At 50.0% G+C, this 21,600-nt stretch overlaps 1 protein-coding gene across 9 annotated transcripts in view; it reads right to left on the bottom strand.

Moving 5' to 3' along the window:
- Positions 1-2,472: 2,472 nt before the first annotated feature.
- Positions 2,473-21,600, bottom strand: part of RALY (RALY heterogeneous nuclear ribonucleoprotein) — a 163,184-nt gene continuing 144,056 nt past the window's right edge. For 5 of the 9 annotated variants that reach the window (XM_068912424.1, XM_068912427.1, XM_068912426.1 and 2 more), the window contains exons 5-9: positions 13,521-13,568; positions 13,174-13,334; positions 11,594-11,707; positions 10,498-10,643; positions 2,473-4,354 (exon numbers count right to left, since the gene is read on the bottom strand). In XM_068912424.1, coding sequence (XP_068768525.1) covers positions 4,286-4,354; positions 10,498-10,643; positions 11,594-11,707; positions 13,174-13,334; positions 13,521-13,568 — 538 coding nt within the window. In that variant the 3' untranslated portion in view covers positions 2,473-4,285. Of the gene's footprint in view, positions 4,355-4,597; positions 4,647-10,497; positions 10,644-11,593; positions 11,708-13,173; positions 13,335-13,520; positions 13,569-21,600 lie in introns of all 9 variants that reach the window. The other 4 variants (XM_068912431.1, XM_068912430.1, XM_068912433.1 and 1 more) reach the window with 1 other exon arrangement.

The raw sequence follows: 21,600 nt of genomic DNA, 5'->3' as shown, positions 1-21,600 counted from the left end.
CCACAGAAGTGCGGTCACCTTCAAGACCTTCTCTTGATAGCTAATGCCCGGTTTAATTAGGGCTGTCAGGAGGCTTTGGGCTTGTTGCGCCCTGGAGTGTGGGGGGATCCACTTGCCTGTGCACAGAGCGAGGACAGGAGCGGTTTCCTAAGTTTTGCTGCTCGCGCAAGTCATGGACTACAGGCAGGGCTGCCAGCTTGGCCAGCAGGGCTGGAATTACTCCGCTATGTTGCTCTAAGCTTTACTAAGGCCAACGTATAACAAAGCAGAGAACCAAAAATTCGTGCACGTCAGCTATTCCCTCCCAGAGCAGCTCATTTAAGCCTAACATGTCTCAGCAACCTCACAGGTTTCACATTTCCTTCGCGGAGGTGTAGGCAAGGCAGTGGGGAATCGGGACCTTTGGTTTTGTTTCCAGTAAGGACAATGTTGTTGTCACCGCTGAACACAGCTTGCGACTGCAACAGGCAGGGCAGCAAGTGTGAGAAACTGAGTCAGGTCCAGGGAACTTTGTAATGAGATCTCGTGGTGGTGGGGAAAGGCTTAACCAAAAGCATTTTTTTCCAGTCCATGAGATGGAAACCGGACATATGTTCAGTTTGAGTTGCTCGATTTATGGCGGTGGTTTTTCTTCAGCATGTCCAGACATTGAATTAACTGTTATCCAGGGGAAATACTGGGGAGAATGGACCAGCCCAACCTTCACCTTGGCATTTAGCAGCCAGGCAGGGATGACTGAGAGGGAGAGACTCTGAATCATGGAAAAGATGTTCACAAGGCGATTGCCGCTGCGTTCAGGGTGAGACCCTTTTACATTTACTCAGGAGCTAATGAGATCTGATGGATCTTTTTGCCTCATGGATATTTAAGATGCCTCGGGGGCGATAGTATGGTGCCGTGTGTTTTGGGCTGTGGTTACAATGCTGCATTGCTCTTGGAGCATGCTGCACCCTACACCATGTCTGATGCGGGTGCTCATGTGTGGTGAGCTCCAAAGCAGTAGGGAGGATGGGATGGGAGACCGAGGGGAGGAAAAGCAGGCTGGCATCAGGTGCACGCTTATAAAACACTGTTGGCTTTTTCTGCACCGTATGTGTGTGTATGACTTGTACATATTGGGACGTATTCAGACCTCTACCGCCCCAGCTACTTTTGCTCACGGGCTCTCATCAGCTGTCTGCAGACCTCTGCCTGCCATGCCTCGTGCCCATGCCGGCCCCGGCCCTGGCTCTGCTCCTGACGGGAAGGCTTTCCGGATGGTCACATGCAGAACTCAATTAGCGTGAAAACCAAAATAACCCAGACTTGTTTCATTGTGCCTACAGTCTACAGCTAACAGCAAAGATAATTACCACACAGGGGACTGCACAGGAGCTCCCCAAACCCCTTGCCTCTCCTCTTCCCCCTTACCAAAATCAAACTAGCTTTGTGCCAGTAGACCTCAACCATGTCCTTATAGTCTTAAAACTGCTCAGCTGCAGCGCTCTGAAGCAACCCAGCCCCAGCACAGCGTCAGGCTGAGCATTTGGCGTTGTGAACTCATCCACTTGGGGTGGGATGGGGCAGAGGAGCAGCTCCCTGCTCCTCCGCAGCAGGCCTCCGAGCCCAGGCCTCTGACAGAGCCCAGCTCCACGGCAGAGCACACCTGAGTTGGGGATGATTTAGATCTCCTCGGTAGTTGAGAGCCAAATGCTTTGACTTTTCCCCTCCCTACCCCTCTCTTTCCCTCTTTCTCCCAATTGCTAAGTGCAGCAATTAGTCTAAACATGCTACTTCCCTCAGCCTGAAGTGAGCCACTGAGTAATAGCAGGACCCCTAGTCCCGATGTTCAGGCATCCCCAGGCTCAATGTGAACTGGAACAGCTGCAATAGCCAGTGTTTCACCCTTCAGTGCTGGATGATGGATCGAGCCAGGTTTATGGAACCAGGAGCTTCAAAAAAAGATGCAGAAGTGAGGTAGGGGCTGGATTTGCCCGAGTGTGGCCACTGTGGGTCCTCCAGACACAGCAGAGGTGCCGAATATGCTTGGATTTGGCTGCTTACTCTGTGAGCAGTGAACAGTACACAGCTCACTATGCGGTAGTGTGTTTTGCTCTGCTGAAGAAGGTATTGGGGACACGGCCTGGAGGCATTTATTTCCCCCATTGGCTTGTGCAAGCTGGAACAGCATCCATATTTTTTCAGTCTATTATGATCTGGACTAGTGGAAACAGTCCATGAGATTAAAGACCTGGATATGTCCCCTGCTCTCCTGCACCACATGAGTCTGCAGGTCTATAGAAGGAAAGTTTCAAAGCCCATGTGGATTCAGAAGTTTTGTTCAGCCTAATGGAATAGACCCCATATAGGGAAAGTAAATTCTGCTGGCAGAGCTGAAACTGGGACAGGGAACAGAGATTGTCTCAAATACAGGAAACAGTGTGCGTGGGGGTGTTTGTGTATGTTTCTGAGAGAGAAGACAGCAAAAGCAAATTAGATTTCTTTCTTTTATTATACAGGATTGTATGTACAAGGTCACCTTTCTCCCAAACATCAGCATCACAGTCAGTTCATAGCAAAAACTGCAGCTCATCTCTCAAAGCCTAGAAAACAGCTCTACAACGGCTCAGTACAACACAATGGATAAATTGTACAGGAACCGGAAAAAGGTAGGGGAAAGCACGGTTATCCCTTTAATCCCTCATGAATTATTTTAAATTAAGAAATGCAAATACAACATTGTGCTTCAAGAGCCATGCTTGCTCCTGGTTGGCCCTGTGGGCAGGGAAGCATTTCCCCCCATGACCTGTTTTACTCTCCGCCCTTCAAAGAGAGGTGCTGTAGAAGAGGTCTGAGGCTTTGAGCACTGTAGTAGAAAGCAGAAGTCCCCTTTCACAGCCCTCTACAGACTCAGGGAGGGGAGCCATCTGCTCTGTTTGTGGGAGAGTTTGATGGAGGAGAAGGTGTGGACAGCATTCTGGATTCAAAGCACCGATGTGTGTGTGTGTGTGTTCTGGAGGGGAGGTGGGGGCCGGAAGGGAGATGGGCAGGACACATCTGATGTGAATAAAGTGCTGCATGAGTCTCAGTCCCATCATCCTCTGAACTCAGAAAAATTGGGTAAACCCATGAAAGACGAAAGAACAAGAAGGGAAAGGCAGAGATGGATGTTGGGGTACAAAAGGGTCCCCAAGACAAGCCACATGCTGGCTGCTGCAACCCTCTGATTTCAGGGCTTAGAATAGGTCAAAAGCAGTTTGAATTTGGGGATGAAGGGCAGGTGCTTGAATGCCCACATGCATCGTGCTCAGAGCATTCGTGGTTACCAGTCTTGTTATGCTCAGGCAAGTCATCACATTGCTCAGATCCACAAACCGATGCTGGAGCACAACCTTCGCAGTTAGGAGTAGGAGCTGCCTCACCCCTCTCCTGGAGCCCCAGGTGAGCGTGAAGAACCAGTGAGGCTGGAGCGAGAGGAGATGTGAACAACTGGGGGAAGGGCCTGATTTATCTGGCACTGTGCTGGAGAGGGAGTGGGGGATCGCCTCCCTTTCAGGAGCTGCTGGTCCAAGAAAGGGGTCTCCTCCACCCGGTTCACACATGCCTGCACCCTCTCCCTCTGCAAAGGCTTGCTTAGCCTTTACGTAGTGGTTTCCCAATAGAGCGCGAGGAGAGCAAACAACTGCAGATGACACGTGCTTTGTTTCTCCTGCTTGGGTTCACTTGCTTTCCTGCAGGCAGCGTCCTTTTCCCGTCCCCTCTCTTCCAGCAGTTGCAAAGAGCGTAGCAATAAACCAGCACAGACTCCTTTCCACCTGGAAGTGACCATGTACCCGCGATAGCTCATGGGACGAGAGACATGAATCGAGGTGACTGTTCTGGGAAGGGAGCGCACCCCACACCCTCTTACTTGGCATAATCTTTTGTGTAAGACCACAAATTGTCCAGACTTTTCCTCCAGTTAGCAAACGCTCTGGCCCTCCCCTAGCATGGGAAAAAACTCTTTATTGGGTTATAATTAGTTGACTCTCCTTTCCTACAAAATGCTCTATAGCATCTCTGATTCAATTGGCAACGCAACTGCTCTCCCATCTCCAGTCAGTGAAGGTTATGGACTGTGCAGGGTTTGGGTGCTGCCTGTGCTGGCAACAGAGCTCTGAATCCATTGGATGGGGTAGTGGGGAGCCGCTGGGATGATTACTTGTCTTTGTCTTTGCTTTACAGATGGGTGGAAAATGTTGGGCCATATTTCTCCTTTTGAATGCCAAGTAGAGATGTCACAGCCCTTCAGTTTAGCTTATCTTGCTCAACGTGCCAGGACAGGGTTCAGCCTCGTGCTTTCCATACACTGTAGCTCACTGCTGTTCTCAATGGGCTGCAAGGAGAGAGGAGAGAGAAAAAAAGGTGCATCATTTTCCCTGCACTTCAGAGAAGCAGTGATTTAGGAAATGGAGAGAGGGGCTAATCGGGGGCCCAGATGAGCAGCCAGGCTCAAATGCTAGGAAAGCACAGAGGATCAGTGTAAAAGAGCATCTTCTGAAGCAGCAAAAAAAATATGTATGAGGTGAAAGCTTTTGCTCATAATCCAGCCTCCAAGAAAGCAGTACGTGAGCTGTACCTGGTTACTGTAGTCTGGCATCCTCCACATCTGTGTAATGGCTGTTCTCCTAAAGGGAAAAAGGAACCAGAAACAGGAAATCACCATTTCTTCCTCCTGCCCTGCTTGAGTTGCTGTGACATGTCACATACAGTGATCAGCTTGTACCACGGCTTGCGGGAGAGCTCTCACAGTGGGAACAGTGTTGGGCTGCTTGGCAGCATGGGAGCAACTACAAAACACACCTGATGTGGATACTGTGTGCAGTGGCTGTGGTTTCTGGCAGAAATAAGTCCCAGAACAAAAGCAGAAGTTTGCTCTAGGTCCTTATTCTAGCAGCGCTCTGCCTAGAAGAGATTCTGGGAAGTGTCATTCCCTGCTGTATTTTGAGGTCCGGCTCCTGCTAAACTTCAAAGGGACCATGATGAAAGTGAGCCCACTGCACCCTAGCAGTGTAAAGTCACGTGTGTGATCTGGGCTAATGCAGAGTCAGCACCTCCAGTGGCTGAACAGCATGTTCCCAGGGAAGGTCTCGAACCTGTGGCAACCAGTGGTTGCTGAGCTCGCGTCTTTGAATGCTTACACTGCATGCCTCATTTTTACAAGGCCAAGTCAGACGAGAAGCTCCTACTCAGTAGATAGCCACAGCATGAATTTAAAGTGGATGTTACTAATGCATATGCACAGCTGCTGCCTTGTTTTAGCACTCTGAGATGTTTATTCAGGGCCTGGGAAGAGCCCACACCAGAGAACAGGCATGCCAGTGCTTATTAGACTTGCCCAGTGATGAAGTTGGCCTATGCTGGCAAATTGTGCAAATTGTGCAATGGCACTCCTATTGAACAGAGAAGCTGGTCCCATTTTGCAGCAAAGATCATCATCTAAAATGGTAACACTCATAATATTCACCATGCCAAAGGCCACAATGGCAGTGCTGTGTGTTGAATCACTCCCCATATAAGACTGCTTTTGAAAATAAGGCGTGTGAAAGTCCTCCTCAGGGAGCCATTCTGCAGTACAGTATCATTAAAAGAATTAGATACTCAGCAGTGATACTTGTTATTTCCTGCAGAGGCCAAATTTTGTGATGAATGTTTTACAGGTGGAAAAGGAGCCAGGGACCTCTGCAGGTGATACTAGCTAATCTAGAAGGAAAGGCAAGGGAGCCCAGTCCAAACCTTGCTAGCAACAGGCTGCTTCATAAGGCATGGGGGCCCCATTCTGGTTTCAGTTCTGAATCTGCTCTTCTTCTTTGCCTGCTTAAACCAGGTGGAGGATTTTAACCCCGACTCACTGGAGCACCTCTGGTCTACCTGACATAACTGTGGGCCAGATTCCTTGTGGGAGAAGATTCAGGGAATTAGGCACAAGGAATTCAGCTGTCCCTCTTCCTGCTGCTTCCACTGCATCTCAGCCAACCTCCATCAGTCATCCGTTCGGACAGGTATCTATTCAGGCTGGGGAGGGAGCTGTGGGGGAGGCAGGCGGATCTGTACAATCAAGGAGATCAAAAGGGTCTGTGTGGAGATCCTGCAGAGCCAAAAGCTTCAGTATGGCAATGCGAGGAAGGGGGGATAGCTAGAGACTACGCTTAAAGGAGCTGTGAACGGAGACTACCAAGATGGGGAAGTCTGGAGGCTTCGGACTTCTGGCAACTGAACAAAGGCTCCTGCTCTGCCTGCAGAGCTGCAGTTACAAAACAGGTATAGTGCCCTGGGAACAGGCTCTTCAGGAAAGCCAGAAGGGAAGGTGAGGAGGTGGCGTTGTGCTCTATGCAAACGAATAGCTCAAATGCACACAGCTTTGCCTTGGAACAGGCGATGAGTTGAGAGCTTGACGGTAAGGACCAGAGGACAGACTAACAGGGGTAACAGCATAGCGGGCATCTGCTACAGACCGCCTCATAAGTGTATGAAACCTTCTTTGGGCAACTGGAGGAAGCTTCATGACCACAGACCCTGCTGCTCATAGGGGATTCCAACCATCCTCGTATCTGCTCGAAGGGCAATAGGGCTGGGTGCAAGCAATCCAGAAGGTTTCTGGAGAGCATCATGGACGATTTCTTGACAAAGCTGGCTGACAAGCTGATTAGGGGAAATGCTCTTCTGGACCTGTTTCCGATAAACAAGGCAGAACTGGCTGAAGATGTGAAGGCTGAGAGAAGTATTGGCTGCAGTGACTGTGAGACTGTGAAGTTGAATATTCTGAGAGAAGTGAGCAAGACAAATAGCAGAATCAAAACCCTGGACTTCAAGAGAGCAGATTTCAGTTTGTTCAGGGATCTGTTTGGCAGGATCCCAAGGGAGACTGCCCTGGTTAGCAAAGGAGCCCTGGGCAGCTGGGCGATCTTCAAGGATACCTGCCTCAAACACAGGGATGGCCCATTCTGATGTGGAGAAAGTCGAGCAGACATGGCAGGAGGCCAGCATGGATGAACAGCATGGATGAGCAGCAAGCTCCCAGACAAGCTTTTTCCTACACAAAAAGGCAGTACCCAGAAGGTGGAAGCAGGTCTGGGCTAACCAAGAGGTACGTAGAGCCACCACGCCAGTGTGCAGTGATGGAGTTAGGAAAGCCAAAGCTCAGCTGGAGTTGGAACTAGTGAGGGATGTGAAGGGCAACAAGAAGGGCTTCTGTAGGTACACTGGCAGCAAAAGGAAGGATAAGGGAAATGTAGGCCCACTGCTCAGTGGGGCAGGAACCTAGTGACAAAGGACATGGAAAAGGCCAAAATATTCAATGTTTTTTTTTTTTGCCTTGCTTTTCACCAGTCAGATCTGCCTTCTGGCCTCCCGGACCCCTGAGCCTGTGACAGAATCTGTGTGAAGTATTATCTACCTGATGTTCTGCTGCAGTAGGAATGACCTCATGCAGCAGGACACACTGGGGATGAGGGGCTAGAAAGCTACTTTTCAAAAAAAGACCTGGAGATGCTAGTGAAAAAGAAGCTGAGCAGGAGTCAGTGGTATGCCCTTGCAGGAAAGGCAGCTGACCACCTCCTGGGCTCTATCAGCTAGCAGGTTGAGGGAAGTGATCCTTCCTCTCTATTTGGAATTTGAGAGAGCCCATCTGGAGTGCTTGGTCCAGTGTGAGGCTCCCCAGGACCAGAAAGACATTGAAATAGTGGAGCAAGTCCAGTGGAGGCCACCAAAGCGGTTGAGGGGCTGAAGCATGGGACATACAAAGAAAGAAGCTGAGAGTTGGATTAGTGCAGTCTGAAGAAGAGAAGGTAAAAAGGGATCTTACCACTGTCCACAGCTACCTGACGGGAGGGTTTAGAGGCAAGAGGTTTTTTTAGAGGTCTCATCCAGGGACAAGATGAGATGCAACAGGCACAAGTTGGAACAAGGGAAATTCTGATTTAAGGAAAACGTTTTTATCATGCACATAGTCTTAACACTGAACCAGGGATGCAGAAAGGATGTGGGACTTACACCCTTGGAGATATTCAAAACAAGGCCTTGAGGCACCTGATCTGACTGGCCCTGCTTGGAGCAGGTGGTTGGTTTAGAGATCTCCAGAAAGCCCTTCCAACCTAAAGTATTTTACAGTTCTGTGATCTTTGGACTCTGCAGCTGCTGCAGAGCTCCTGTCCTGCCCATCCTCTCTGAGAAGGGCATAGACTCATTCTGGGAGGGGGGCCCTTCCAGCATTTGTGAGCTGGAGCATATATTTTGGACTTGCCTCCCCTGCTCCTACCCAACGTTGGGTACCCTCACCACGATCAAACAGATTTGCACACAGAACCAGGGCAGCCAACTTCAGCCTGGAAGTGGAGCTGAAAGGAAGTATATGCACAGCTCCCGTTGGCCTTCAGTGGAAACTTGTGTGTCTGATTCCTTTGGATGCGGAAAGGTTCCTCTCCACCCAGGTGGGACTAATACCACTGCAAAAGATCTCTATATACTTTACCTCTGTGTTATTGATGTAGCCTGCACCACTCTGCTTTGCCATAGTATTGTCACATGCATTTTGATACAGTGAAGCTCCCGTATGAACAGGGATGCTCAGGCCAACTGCTCCCCCAGGAGACATCCTACAATTCTCTTGTAAAGGATGTCGTTGGGGCCTGGATCCCAGTCCCACTAAGCCACACTACCACGGGGAAGAGAACCACTGCAGGGAAGCGTCCCTGTGCTGGGTACTGCCTAAGTGTAGGAAGATCTGATTCCTGCCTTGCATGAACCAAGGCTTTCCCACTGCCCCTCAGAGCAAGTGCAGAGAATGGTGCACAAAAAGTGGTGCACCATTCTCTGCACTTGTCACTTTTTGGTGACAAAAGTGGACACAGTGTCCACGGACAGCAGGAGGTGCAGGCTATGCTGATGTGTGTAGGTCAAAGAGACATGGGATGAAGGAGATACTTCCCAAGAACTGGAAACACTTACGAGTTGTTCAGTGCTGCAGGGTCAGGATCTAAGTATAAAGGATGGCTTTCATGATTTGCCTTGCAGCGTTTTAAGAAAATACCCTTGCGGATGAACTGCATACGTTAAACCCTATGCTGAGCACAGCTGAGCCTGTCTGAGGCTGGCTGCAAAAGGTTTTTGATCTCATTGCCACTTTAAGACTACAGAATTACAGAAAATAGAGACTGTAGGGACCTGAAATAGTCATCTTGTTCATTTCCTACTCCTAAAGAGGACCAGCTCATCCTAAATCACTCCCAGCAGATGTCTGTCCATTCTGCTTTCATATCCCACCAGTGCTGGAGGAGTCGACGTTTTCTGTTGACAGTCTGCATAGAGCTTTATCATCATTAGCATCAGCAAGTTTTCCCCCTAACTTCTACCATCTGTTTCCCTTGATGTAATTTAAACCTGGGCTTCCTTGTCCTTATCAACACTGAGATGAAGGCCAGCTTTTGCCTTTCTTCTTTATAGTGGTCTGTTACGATGTCTTCTCTTAATCATCTCTCTTTAGATTCAGCAGGGGTCACGGGTTTCAACTACTAGGCCCCAGAAGCTGAAACAGCTGAAAAACTCTGTTCAAATCCCTCATCTGTCCCGACCAAGATGCCCTGGGCCCCCAAGGGAGAGCAGCACCAACTAGCCTGACTTGCCAGGGCTGAGGCCTGGCAAAGCACGGAGCAGCACAGGGCTAGCTCTCCACCCCAGCACCTTATTGCCCTTTGCAGCTGCCCACTTTGCCTGGGTCTGGAGCTGATTCTGTTCTCCAAGGAACCTTAATTTTGGAGAAATGACAACGCTACCAATAGTAATATAGGACCTGTATCACCACAGTAAGCAAACACAGCCTTCTCATCCTGTAAACTACATAAGCTGAAGCTTAATTTTAGGCTCAGAAGTTGCCTGCTGGGCTCCCTGGGCCTGCTTGCAGTCCCTGCCTAGGAAAACAGCCTTACTAAGACTAAAGCCAACGGATATGAAATCAGGTTGATCAGGCTGAGGCAATTGCTGTCCTCAGAAAAGATAAACAGCTTCATGCACAGCAGTAGCTGCCTACTCAAACTGTAACTAGATTTATGCAATTTGGTGTCCATCCAGAAAAAAGGTCATTGTAAATACAAGAAAAGGTCATTGTAAATACAAGCTGTTAGGGAAGTGCAGTCAATATAATATGGCATGTCTTTGCTATATGTTTTAATCTATCTGAGAATCACTCTGGAGCAAAGCAACTTGTTTTAAACATTGATTAATTGTTGTGAAATCAGGGATAAATGTGGTCTGAACTTCAAGAGCCAACCATGTTTCTTCAGCATCTCCATGTACGTTCACTAAGTCAAAGCTTTTGCAAGCAGAAGAGTTTAGAAGAACAAGCTGTGAACAATCATAGGATTAAATACAATTATTTAAGAAGGAAAAACTGTATTTTCCTGGGGATTTAATAAGTTCCAGTAAAATTGTCGTTCGCTATTAAATTCCCTTGGCTGGAGGGATGTATTATCCAAACCCTCTTACCAGTTCATCTTCACACTCATCCCGTGTGAGACCCTCTTCCTCACCCTCATCCCCATTCAGCGGCTCCTCTGTGTTGATCTCTGCCTCTGATGCTGTGTCTTCCTGGGAGATCTCACTTTTGCTTCCATCGGCCTTCTTCCGTACCTCTGCGAGACCAAGAGCCAAGACACCAGGATCAGAGGGTGGTGGGGGGAGTGCCTGAGCTCTGATGAGACTAATCCAGTGGGCCTCTGCATTCAGGAGTTGTTATAATGGATCTAGTTGTTTTTCTTAAAATGTTGATTTTGAGGGAGCTGACTGAAGGAAATACTGGAGAGGGCCAATCAGAACCCTTCATTCTGCCAACCCTCTGGAGTGAGTATGGGAGGCAGCTGTGACCCAAACCAGAGAAACAAAAGAAATGCAAACTATATTACCAAATTAAAAAAATATATCATGATTTTAAACCTATTTCCATAATTTGGGGAGGGGAATACAGTATGCAATTTCGGCAGCCTATGTACCTGGCAACACAGATGTTTTCAGAATCTAGATTTTTCACTTTTTTTGCAGTGATGTTTCTAGTTAATCTAATATTTGTAGTCCATTTTCCCCTTCTGCTTAAATCCCAACATTGACAGAAAATGAATTGTGTGTTCACTGAAATGTGATCCACTGCTGATGTAGAAAACCCAGAAAAGTTTTCGGCTTTGAATTTCCATTTCAGGAAAAGAATGAAATTCCCTCACAAAGAGGCAGCCTCCTTCTCCCTCCTCCCCAAAAAATGACTGAGGGCTTGTATCTGAGAATCTGCTGTTGAGCAGAATTACAGATTTTAAACTCATCAGGGCAAGGACTTGTATCTTCATGTTTCTTAGTGAGGTACTTTATCTTTTTTGGTGCTACAGAAACATCTCATACTGTGTCTGCGGTGGTTCCCCAGTAGAAGGTGGTGTGGATACTTCAAAGTCCGAGCCCTGAGGATGTTGCAAGCCACAAAGCCTTTGAGACCGGCCTGCCTGCCTAAACGACATGCTCTGAAGTGCACTTCTGTGCACCTGACCTCTTTGCCCTTTCCCAGGGCTGGCCCTGAAGCTTTCATATGCAGCCAACCGACCTGTGGACAATTTCTGTTCTTCAGCAATCTGCTCCAATCTACCCAGAAGAGCATCAATGTTGGATTTGATCTGTGTTAGTTCGGTTTTGATTGTTTGCAGCTCACTGCATTTCACTGGAAACGAAAGAAGGAAAGAAAGGCACTCACTCTACTCGGTCATTTTATGTATTAGGGATGATTCTGTAAGCAAGACATAGCATTCGTCACCTCCACCGTAACACTCAGCCCTTGCAGCCATGGCTGTGCTGCAGAAACCTCCCAAGCTGGGGATGCGTGGGATTTTGACCTGGCTACACTGAAGAGAGCTGCAGTGCCACGTCAAATACCATGGCAGGAAAGAAATCTGGGAGCAGCTGAAACTGCGTTCGTGTCGCACAGCCACACATCGTACACCCACCCAAACTCCACGCGCGGCCGCTGGGGCCGGCAAGGCAGCTCCAGCTGGCTGTCGGAGGCTGAGCGCAAGGCTTGGGGGAGCCCTGGCAGGAGAAACCTTCAGAGGCTTCTGGGAATGGGTCTGTCGCTTCTTTGAGGCCCAGCAGGATGGCCTTCTCCAGCACCCAGCTTCTGCGCCTGCAAGTGCAAAAGCTTCCGCGGGGAGGATACGGCTACCAAAAGGAAGGCGCTGGGGCAGCGGATGGGGCTCATTTCATTTTGTGCACCAGAGATCCCATGAGCAGCCTGTCTTAACCCTCTACCTGACCAAATTCCCCTCGCCAAGCAGGCAAAATTAGGCAAGAAACCCCACGTGTGGGTCAGACAAGGGGCAGGGGCACAACCCTCGGGTGGGCTACGGGCCACTGGCAGACGAGCTCTTTCGTATTCCTGCCTGCTTCTGGACCGAGGCCACGGCCGTCACTCCTCTTTCGAGCGGCAGCCCTCTCCTGCTCCGGCACAAACTGCTTTGAGGCCCAGGGCCTGGGGCTCCTCACCCCAGGGGTTGTTCAGGACTCGCGAGTGCCCGCTGGGGAGGCCGGGTCAGACTCACAGACGCCGCGTCGGCACGTGCGCAACGGGCGCCGGCTTGGGAAGGGACGGGCGCCCTCCTACCCGAGCAGCGCTTCCGGACAGAGCGAGACCCAATAAATCGTAATAACAGCGGCGCAGTGCTTCGGGGACAAAAACCCAGCTCCCAGTGGTTTTGTGGCGGAGGCAACCTTTCAGTCTTTGTGGCGGAACACGTTCTTTGTCGCGGGGGTTAAAAACGAAGCGGCACGCACGCACCCCTGCCCCGTTCATCCGGAGCGGGAGCTGAACGTTGCTGTGGTGGAAGGAGCCGCGATAAATGGCGCCCGGCGGCTCCGGGAGAGGGAACGGGGGCGGGGGTGCTCTTACAGCCCCAAGCCTTGGCTGAAACGTGAGGCGCGGCGGACTGCGCAGGCGCAAATCCCTGGCCCAAACGGGAGCTCGGAGGGCCGCGTTTCAGAGAGACCCTGGAGCAGCCTTCAGCGGGTGCTGCTGCTGAGGGGGAAAGGGAGGCACAGCGAGGCGCGCCGCGCCGGCGGTCCCCGCGCCGCCCATCGCACAGCGCCCCGGCGGGGCCCCGCGCCGGCCCGCCAGGCCGCGCGCACGTAACTCACGCTTTAGCTTGGCCGAGCTGCCGGCAATGGCGGCCGATCTGGCGAAGAGCTTGACGGGGAGCGTCGCCTTCACGCGCCGCACGAGGGGGATGGCGACCCTGGGCCGCTTCACGGGCACCACCCGGGGCACCGGCGAGACTCGGCCCCGGTACTCGAAGAGCCTGTGCGGGGACGGAGACGGGCTGGAGCGGCCGCGGGGACACCCCGCCGGCGGGGGCAGAGCGTGCCGGGGCCCCGCCGAACCCCGCCAGCCGGCCCCGCGTCCCTGTCCCGCCGCAGGAGCCACCCCTGAGGGCGGCAACCTGCCCCACAGTAAAGCCCTGGAGGCCGAAGCCGCCCCTGCTTACCTGTCGTAGAAGTCGTCTCTGTAATAGTCGTAGTCAAAGTCGTAACCGCTGCAGAGACAGAGGCAGGACAGCGTCGGTTAGTTAGCACGGACGGTTTGGTATCGTCGTGCCGCCGCCCCGCTGCCGCCCCGTGATCGGCCGAGGGACAGAGCTGCGCGGACGGCGGCGCTTTGCTCAAGAAACGCCGTTCTTCTAGGGCGGGCGTTTGCTAAAGCGGTGCGCTCTGCCCGGGGCGGTCCGCGCTCGTTGGCGGCCACGGCCAGTGCCGTGCACACACACACACACACACACACACACACAGACGCACGCACGCGTGTGTGCCTTCCTGGCCCCGACCCGGCCCTGGGGCCGCGTCCCCGAGCAGCCAGCACTGGGGGTGTCGCTTCTCAGGGTGGGCTTGGAAAAAAAAAAAAAAACAACAGTGGGAAAGTCGAACGGACGCTTTCATGTCGGACGTTTGGGAGCGTCTGTTTTGCGGCGGATGTCCGGACGGAGGGGGACGGAGCCGGGGCTGCTCCCCCTCCTGCCCCCGGAGCCCGTCCTGCAGTGCAGAGCGTTTCTTCGGCTGGCTCATAGCGCTCGCTGCTCTGCAGCCAGGGGAGCAAAAGCCCGCAGCCTACCTTTTCCCAAATGCCCGTAATATTCGCTATGCCTCCACCTCGGGTCACAGGTTAGACCAGCTCGGGATCTGAAGGCTTGATTTTTTTTTTTTCTTGTCATGTGTAATTGTTGGGGCAGAAGTTAGGAGGAGGAGGATGTTCATTAATTTAATAGCTTTGGTACTGAAGGTGCTGCACACCTCTCTCCTCCCACTGAGACCCTGTCCACGTTCTGTGTTTTAGGCTTGAATTGCATTTCCACCCCAAGCTGAGGTATTGCACTTCTCGCCTCTAACGTTCCCTGGAGACACAATACCATCCTTTTGCCCTTGCTGCAGCTGGTTTCTTGCAAGGCAAGAGCAAACACACGATTACAGCAGGCGTTCAAAGGTACGACTGCCCTGGTGCGGGCCGACATCCCGGCACGCTGTCGTCAGCGGTATGGCGTCAAAGGTTGCTGAAGGCATCAGCTGCCCCCAGTTAACCACAGGTCCCGCTTCTCTTGTGTGCTCATGGGGGAGTTAATGTTGGCCAAGTAAGAGCTTATGCTGCCATCCACTCCTCTTTACTCTGGACAGAGAGATGGCTGTAAAATGGTTATTCCATCCCCTGAAAGGAAAGTGTCTGGCCTGCTTTGTGAAACATTTTTAAGTGGTTAATTAAAAAAAAAAACAAAACCCAAAACACAAACAGGGAGAAGGAGGCAGCAACAGGGAACGGGAAGGACGCTGAGCCCAAAGGATGTGCGGCATGCATGAGAGAGAGGCAAGAATGAGTGCTCAAGTATGTAGCCTAAATCAGAAAAAAAGAGAGACTTGAACTGGGATCCTGCAGCTTAGCCAAGAAGTGACAAAAAGGAAGGGTGTCCGGCCAGGGCAGCAGATGGGAAGTGTGGTTTTGACCAGAAATTCAAGTCTTCACCCAAGATTCCTATCTGGTCTATGCTGGTACTGGGCTTCCCACCATATATTTTAGGTCCAGCAACTTGCTGCTTTCTGACATGGGGTTTCCCCTTCTCAGCTGTGGTGCCCTCTCATTCTTATCTGACTTTAGACAACATGTCTGCTGGCCTCAGAGATGAGAAATGAATATTCCAGCAGCCTTCTACCCCAAACATAGCATGATCTATTTCCTTATGTGCCTTTCTGTTCTGAAAGGGAAAGCTAATTCCTACCACGTCAGCTCTTGCTGGAATATAACTACCACGTTCATATGGCTTAAGAGATGGGCAGTATGAAAAGTGGAAATTTTTCAAGAAGATTTTTCAAGACCGATAACTTAATTTTCATTCTGACCTAGTAGGAAATTTGGAAATATAGAAAATGTCCAAGAAAAATAACTCCTCTCAGCCTGCCAATCTATTTTGATCACCTAGATGTTTGACTCCAATTCTATCAGAATCCAATAAACACAGAATACAACAAAAATAAGAAGTCACCTGAAAAGCAAACTGAAATAGGCTGCTTCTGCATTGTCAGACTCACCCTCTTCCCTTTTTGCTTCCTTAGATGCAACCTAAATGAAATTGCTACAATTTTGTGATATTTGTCAGTTCTGACAGGCTCTGGCGAAATGCTTCGCTCTAGCTCTAGCAATGCAGGAATGAAGGTTTTCTGTGTCCACAGGCGGGGGAAGGCAGCGGTAACCTCTCCGTATGGCTTAAGGACACTGCGTAGGAAGAAGCAGCATCTTTATTCACCGCAGAAGTTCATTCTTTGGGCTGCTGCTGGTCCCTGGTCCCTGCTCTTGCTGGGGAACCTTGCTATGGCTTGGAGAGCGGGAGGGAGCTTCAGGCCATTTACTCAGAAGCGAAACAAAGCTTGGGGGCATTTGCCAAAATTTGAGACCCACTCATTGCTTTCTTCTTACCCTAGCCACCCTGCTGGAGCCAACCTGGCACAGGTTAGTGGATGTGCGTGTATTAGCTAAAAGCTAAGATACGTTTGTGAAGTGCTAGGCTTTTTAAAGACTTGCTGAAACACCAGTGTGGTATTTTAAGTGGCCAATAAAACCAATAAATGTTGTTACGCTATTTGCAGTAGGGGCCACAGCAAAGCCGGAAAGCTTTGCATTCTCCTGATGCAAATTACTGTCGGCACAATTTTGCCACTTGTTATTTACAGACACAGCAGAGAGTTAGGTTACAACGTGCCTGATCTGCAGGACAGTGGGGTACGAGAACATCTGCAAATTTTTGTGGGTGAAAAGCAAGGGGTTGGGAGGATACTCCAGGCCTAACCCCAAAGCCTCAGGGGAGTAGAGACACTTAACTTTCATCCATTTCAAATGGAAGTAAGTGCTTAATTATCCTGTGGACCTGACTTTCCAAAAAAGTCAGAGCAAAAGGCCCATCTTCCAATATGAACAGAGAAAAATACTAGTAAAAAGTGAGTGCCTTAGCTTCAGTGATTCATCTGGAAATTGTGCGTCTGGTAATTTTACTGCATGTAGGATAAACCTCACTGAAACTTATGGATCATTTTTCAATGACCTGGCAGGGCTTCCTTTGTGTGGAGGAATAATTTTTGCAGTTTTTTGCATCAGTTTGGTGACAGTGTGACCTTTAAAAATAAAATAGGGACAATTAGAGAGTGAGCCAGCATGAGTCTGTAAGGCTCTGTCAAGTAGCATGATGCGTCCAACCCCTGATGTTTCTTCTGTGCCATTTTTCTTTAGTAATTAAATAACATTTATTAATGACTCACAAAAGTTCAAAACCAACACATTTGGAATTGGAGGGCAAATTGTTTCAATGTGGTGCGCTTACATTACATCTGCAGAAAGTATGGTGCCATTTCGGAGCATGTCCCTGAATAGCAGATGTAAATCTGAGTGGCTATGCTTTTAATTACCTGGCTGATGGCCCTGTAACTGATAATCCCAAGTGACAAGTTGTTCTCAGATTGCATCCTTCTATTAATGGTTGCACAACCTTAATTATTGCAACAGTCGAAATAATATCAGCTGGAAAGCTACTTGGAGTGTCTGGCACTGGTTAAATGGTGAGCTTTTAAAATCCTGCACATCTGGGGTGAGATTCTTCCATCCTGCAAATAGCCAAAGTAGCTGGAAGCTGGGAGAAAAATGTGGGAAGTGAAATCGGCATTTCCAAGATGCCAGGGCTACACAGAGGCTGCTGCAGGCTGGGACTGCACGCCCAAATCCTTCCGGCAGGTGTTGGGCCCACCACCCTGGGTACTAGTGCCCCCCTCCTGCTCTGCCCTGTGGCTGTTTCTCAGCCCCGTCGGTGTGGATTTGGCACCGGGCTCGCAGGGGTTTCGCTGCTCCTAGTGCTGCCGCGCAGCCGTGGGATGAGCAGAGCAGTTGTTTGGAGGAGGCGCGACATGAGTTCTCGGTGCTGAATGCAATGGCTGTAACAAGGGATGTGAATGCCAGCAGAGCCAGAAGAAGACCATCCTTCTGTGTCTGCAGGATGTGAAAATAAGCCAGGGGTAGTTTGCATCCGTCACCATTTTGGAGATGGTTCCTTGGGTCACTGAGCTGCCGGGCACTCATTTGCTGTTGCAGATTTAGCTTAGGTTGTCCCAAAGCTCAATGAAGGCACTGTCCTTGCAGCCGCAGAGCAACACCACCACCACCACTGCTGGGAAGGGCAGAGATTTTTGCCTCCAAAGGTCATACTCAGCAGTAGCTGACTCCACAGCACTGCGGCATCTCCTGGGCCACAGCTGACTTCTCTTCACAGCCCACAGCAACAAACAGCCCCGGAAAGTCTGCCCAGGCATTCCCCACGCAGGTTAAAAAAAAAAAAAAAAAAAAGCTTTTGCCAGAAGGTTTTGCCAGATACGGCATACAAATACCTGGGAGACATGGCCAAAATACAGGTTCATTTTCCAAGCAGCCTCTCTAACTTGTTCGTGGCATTTCCAGGCAGGTCTGCGTCCAGCAGCGGTGGCCTGGGCTCCCCCCGGCCCCGCTCGCAGCCGATCCGGAGCAGTGCAGGGACTTCTCCCGTGCAAAGAGACGCTCAGAAAAATGCCACAGGCAGAAGGAGGGAGGCCCTGAAGACCTGGACAGATCAGGGCAAGCAGCAAGGATTTACACTGACTGAAGGTCTGGCTCTTGTGGAGACACCTGAGAAAAGTTATGATGGCACAAGTCTGTGCATGCTTTACCTACCGGAGGTAGAGGGGAGGCCAAATCCCAAGGGATTTCTATTAAGCTTCAAACACCCAAATACATACTTGGGCTGGTGGATCAAAGGAAACTGCCAGGATTTTCGATTCCTCTAGGTCCAAAATGAGATATCCCTTGCCTTCAACGCACTAGTCTGCGACTCTCCCATGCAGAGACAAAATAAAACCAAGCCACTGAAGAAATAATCTAATGTGTTTAACATAGCATTTCTATAAAATACAGGGCTGCAATTCTGAAGTCTAACATTTAGAAAAATTTATTATGGTTAGAAGAAGCTATAACAACAGCTCACTGCAAACCTGGTCTCCCTGCCTTCCAGCGAGCTATTGTAAGTTTTGCTAGTCCAGATGGCAAAGTTTAAATCTGTCACCAATCCACGATGAAATATTGCTGAAGCTCAGAGCAGTATAATTCTCTGGCCTGTATTTTAACATAACCATATTTGTGGGAGGGAGAAAATGTTTTTCTCTCTCTCTCCTCAACTGCATGGCAGTCTGGAAGTCTGAAATATCAGTCATTACAACAGAAACGGATTAGTGGTCAAGGCATGGACAATGAGTAAATGCTGACAAAGAAAGACTCTATCGCCCTGTTGTATGGAACAAATTGATTTGTATGATGGCTACCTGCACCACGTAAGTAGGATGCATACATTTAAATAAAAAGACTTCTGTCCTCTCTGTTTCCACATATGAGCGTGGATAATGCACAGAGAGTTCATCTCCCCTTGACTCGCATCCCAGGCAAATCCCGAGGGCCAAATTCTGGTTATGGGCCAAGCTGGATTAAATCTTGACTAAGTCTCTTTGAGCAATTTGTAACTAGTGGGAAGCAGAAGTGAGATTTGCCTCCCAAGGCCGTGTCTGTGCAGCTCAGGACAAGATGATCTTGGGCTATTGGCAGAGCTCTCTGGAGTCGTCCCTGTTTATTTATAGGTGACACACAGAGGTGCGCAGCAGATGCACATAGGTGCTTGTCTTGGGAAGATGTTTACACATACTGGCTCATAAATCTAGTACCCGTGAAGAGATAAGAGTCAAGCAATAAACTGTTATTTCCTTGGTAACAAGGTAAGAAATGCTTCTCCATCACTCAGAGCCATAATCTTTCCCTGAATGCTGAGGTTTATGTCTTGGAAATCAATGTGCTGTAACTCCGCAGCACCACCTGCCCTCCCAGCCGTCCCTCCCTGCCAGTCCGACTCGCCGGGATCACATTTCTTATCTATGAAGGGCAAAACGATTTGGAAGAGACAGGTGGCTCAACCAGTGCCCTCCCCACTCCGCTGTGCAAAGTTTGAAAGCCTGCAGGCAACAGTCTGGCAACCTCGGAGACCAGGTGTGCCGCGGACGGCCTCGGGGGACGGAGCCACGTGCAAAGCGCAGCACCTGAGCCCGATGCTTTTGCTTTGCTAATTTTCCTTTTTGCTAATTTTTCTTTTAAACTTAAGACGCTAAGAGAGATACTTTAAAGAAGAGGTGGCTGGGACTGTGAGAGTTCCTTTGTCTCGGGTTTTTTTTTTTTTTTTGGCAGGTGATGAAAGACCTTGGCTTGCACTCAGGTGCCCCGGGTTTTCTATCCAAGGGAAAACTGCAGGAGCTGTGGCAATGCTGGTTGCACTCCCAGTGTTTAGTGGGGCGAGATAGGGCAACTCTGAGCCAACGTAAGCCTAACGGGACACCTGTAATCTGCTAAGCATGGCCCCAGCCACCCTCGGGCCTCCCACGAAGAGAGGGGCTGAGCTCCCGGCGCTGCTGGACCCTCGTCACCTGTGTGGTGCTGACGACAGCGGGGCACTCATGTCCTCTCTGCTGCTGGCCGGGGCTACGTTGCAGTGACAGCAGGGCCAGGCTGGGGAAGGCCAAGAGGTCCTATGAGTCAAGGTGGCCAAAAGAGCTGGGAGGGACACGCTGCCCTGGGTGGGAGGACAAATTTCCCTGGTGAGAGCTGCAAAGAAGGAGCTCAGCCAAGAGACCTGGGGAAGGTTCTGCCAGATCACCTGGGAGTGGTGGAAGGGACGTTTCAGGAGGTTTGGTTGGGTTGCCCAAGTCGGGACTGCGCTATCACCACCGAGGTTGGCTGCTCATTAGCCCTGGTTGTGCCGTTGTGGGACTGTGTGGCTGAATCTGGACAGAGACCCCCCACAATGACAGCACATGGCTGGGGTGTGCAGAGGACGAGCACAGCTGCCACACAGAAAGGGCGCTCAGAAAGCCCCGAGCGCAAGCCATGAGCCCAGAAGAAATCCCTTATCCATGTAATTAAAAACACTTGTACTTTTTCCATGTAATTAAAAACAATAAACCTGCTTCTAGCTGACCTTGGCAGCCACCCTGTAAACCCTCGGCTCTTGCCATCAGCACCCGCAAGGCAGCAGGGTGCCCTCCCAGGGGCTACCGGAGGGAGCCAGAAAAGGGAGGCAGTTAGCTCGGGGCAGACTCTGGGCCCATGCTTGAACACTACTGCTGGGCTTCATTCTCATAAGCAGGCAGCTATGCTTTATTTCTAGGTCTTCCAACTTTCTTTTCATTACTGTTCTTTCCCTTTCTTTTCTTCCCCCTCTCTCCACATCCTTTCTTTCCTCCCTCTTGACTCTTTTCACACTTTTTTTCATTTCTCTTCATTCACTTTTCCCTTTTTTGTAGAAAAATCTGCAGTTCTCTCCTGATTCCCTCTTACTACAACACCCACCTATAACAATGATATTGATTTTATTCCTCTTCCCAGCATCACACATTCTAAATCCTGACCCCTCTCCAAACCAGGAGACTGGCACAAAGATCGTAAGAATTATTAATTAAACACATTTTGGAATCTTGGTATTTGCTTTTGGGTTCTTGAACCAGGAGGATACTCTCACGATACCTTTTCAAGTTATCCGTTCTACAACTTTCGGAGCCAGAACTTAATGAGAGCAGAGTTCCTCTCATATTCAGATGACTTCAGACTCTGGGCTTAAATGAAAATCTTCAGTTCTTGTGAGACTAATGATAAAGCCTCTAGAGTTGGCAATAGTCGCAGTGAAGGCTCACTCTGACATCAGTAACTCCTTACCTCTCCCACAGACTAACTCCATGTCCCACTTGTCCCTTCCATTCCCTTGGTCTCTGTCTTCCTTGCTGCTCTGCAGCATGGGCTCCCTCAGAGCTTCTCCTTACCACCTCCTTGGTCTACCTTCACTGGTTGCCCCAAGGTCTTCCTTCCTTCTTCCTTTCTTATCTCCCTTTCCCTGCCATTCTTTTCTTGCCCTGTTCTCCAGCGTCTTTGCCTAAATCATCCCTGTTCCCTATTCTCCTCCAACGTGCGGTATGTGCCATTATGCC

This window comes from Struthio camelus, chromosome 18 (assembly GCF_040807025.1).
Source record: "Struthio camelus isolate bStrCam1 chromosome 18, bStrCam1.hap1, whole genome shotgun sequence".
Lineage (NCBI taxonomy): Eukaryota > Metazoa > Chordata > Aves > Struthioniformes > Struthionidae > Struthio > Struthio camelus.
This window is presented reverse-complemented; position numbering and strand designations above follow the sequence as displayed.